A 1,540-nucleotide genomic window follows, 5' to 3' on the forward strand; every position below is an offset into this window, starting at 1 on the left:
TTTAAGGAAGAGAAAACAAGCTTGATCACTTTGGCTGGAACAGGTTGTAAAGCTTCATGAACCAATTTATTCCTGGAAAACCAAATATGATCCAAAGTGAGTGCAGCAAATAATTGAAAACTTCTAACTTCATCCTTAGGAATAGCCAGCCAATCAATTGGATAAATGATAGCAAGAATCCAATCTGAAATAGGCCTAGAAGAAAAAACAGCAGTGTTAAGAGGCTACGGAGAGGACCTCCATAAAATCCTTGCCAAGTCACAATCCAAAAAAATGTGGGACAAGGTCTCTTAAGGACCTTTACAAAAGGGACAAACCCAAGCATCCACAGCAGCCATGGTCACAAAACGACCAATATTGCCTCGAGAAGGAAGAATATTCCAAGCAATCTTCCAAAGAAGATGCTTCAGCCTAACTTGTAGCTTCAAACCCCAAAGGGCATGCCAAGCTTCTGAAGATAAGGGGACAACCTACCACCAGAAGAAAAAGAGAGCTCATGGGCAGATTTAACAGAGAAGAGCCTAGCTGAGGAAGAAGCCCAAATCCACTTATCAAAAGAGCTGTTCTGCGGCAAATGAATGGATAGAATGCACTGAACAGAAGCCGAGTCAAAAAGATCCTGCAGAAGATGTTTGTTCCAAGACCTTTCTTCAGAGGAAATCAAATCTGCAACACGAAAATCAGGAAGCTCAACCAAGTTAGGATTCGGCTTGGGCTTAAAACTAGGCTGCAAAGGAATCCATGCCGAGTCCCAAATGCCAACATTCACACCATTGGTAATAGAAATACAAGCCCCTTTAGAAACCACCTCCCTATTTTTCAGCAACCCTTTCCAAAGCCAAGAAGACAGGATTAGAAGGGGCATTTAAAAAGGATACACCATTAGCAAGATACTTGCCCCTGAGGGCTTCAACCCAAAAAGAGGTTGATTAATAGTCATCTTCCAACCTAATCTAGCCAGCAAGGAATTATTCAAAAACTCCATAGAGCGAATCCCAAGCCCACCCAGAACCTTGGGCTTGCAAATATTCTCCCAAGAAAGAAATGAGAGATTATGTTTCTTATCTTGGGGAAAACCCCACCAAAATTTTCTCAAACCTGCATTGATGTTAGAACAAAGGGACTTCGGCAAGAGAAAAAGAGACATAATATAAGTGGGAATGGCATTGGCAACCAATTTCAACAGAGTAGTTCGAGCAACTTGAGAAAGAAGTCTAGCTTTCCATCTTGAGATCTTAGCAAAAAACCTATCTTTAAGCTCAATAGAAGTATCTTTCTTCTTACGATTCATGAAAAGAGGAATACCAAGGTATTTGGCCCTTGCTAGAATAGGAGCAAGATGAAGCACACCATTAATAGAAGCTCTAGAGGCTAGCCGACAATTCTTGCTAAAAAACACTGTTGATTTAGCCAAGTTAATACACTGACCAGACCACCGAGAATAAGTAGAAAGACAATTAAGAATCACATTAGCTTCGCGAACATTGGCTCGAGAAAAGATCATCACATCATCCGCAAACAAAAGATGTGAGATAGGAGG

At 41.0% G+C, this 1,540-nt stretch overlaps 1 protein-coding gene across 1 annotated transcript; it reads right to left on the minus strand.

The window, feature by feature from the left end:
• Positions 1-424: 424 nt before the first annotated feature.
• On the minus strand, positions 425-1,504 carry LOC132181912 (uncharacterized). The gene is made up of 2 exons (XM_059595138.1): positions 895-1,504; positions 425-828 (listed from the first exon to the last, which is right to left on the minus strand). The coding sequence occupies exons 1-2, from the start codon at positions 1,502-1,504 to the stop codon at positions 425-427; spliced, it is 1,014 nt and encodes a 337-aa protein (XP_059451121.1).
• Positions 1,505-1,540: the final 36 nt, after the last annotated feature.

The sequence above is a fragment of the Corylus avellana genome, chromosome ca5 (genome assembly GCF_901000735.1).
Source record: "Corylus avellana chromosome ca5, CavTom2PMs-1.0".
NCBI classification, from domain to species: domain Eukaryota; kingdom Viridiplantae; phylum Streptophyta; class Magnoliopsida; order Fagales; family Betulaceae; genus Corylus; species Corylus avellana.

What these genes read in the sequence shown, in the direction of transcription:
- LOC132181912 (XM_059595138.1), bottom strand. Translation starts at nt 1,504, where the DNA reads ATGATCTTTTCTCGAGCCAATGTTCGCGAAGCTAATGTGATTCTTAAT. An exon ending in GTTGAAGCCCTCAGGGGCAA is followed by an intron (nt 829 to 894) that starts GTATCTTGCTAA and finishes GGCTTTGGAAAG; the next exon opens with GGTTGCTGAAAAATAGGGAG.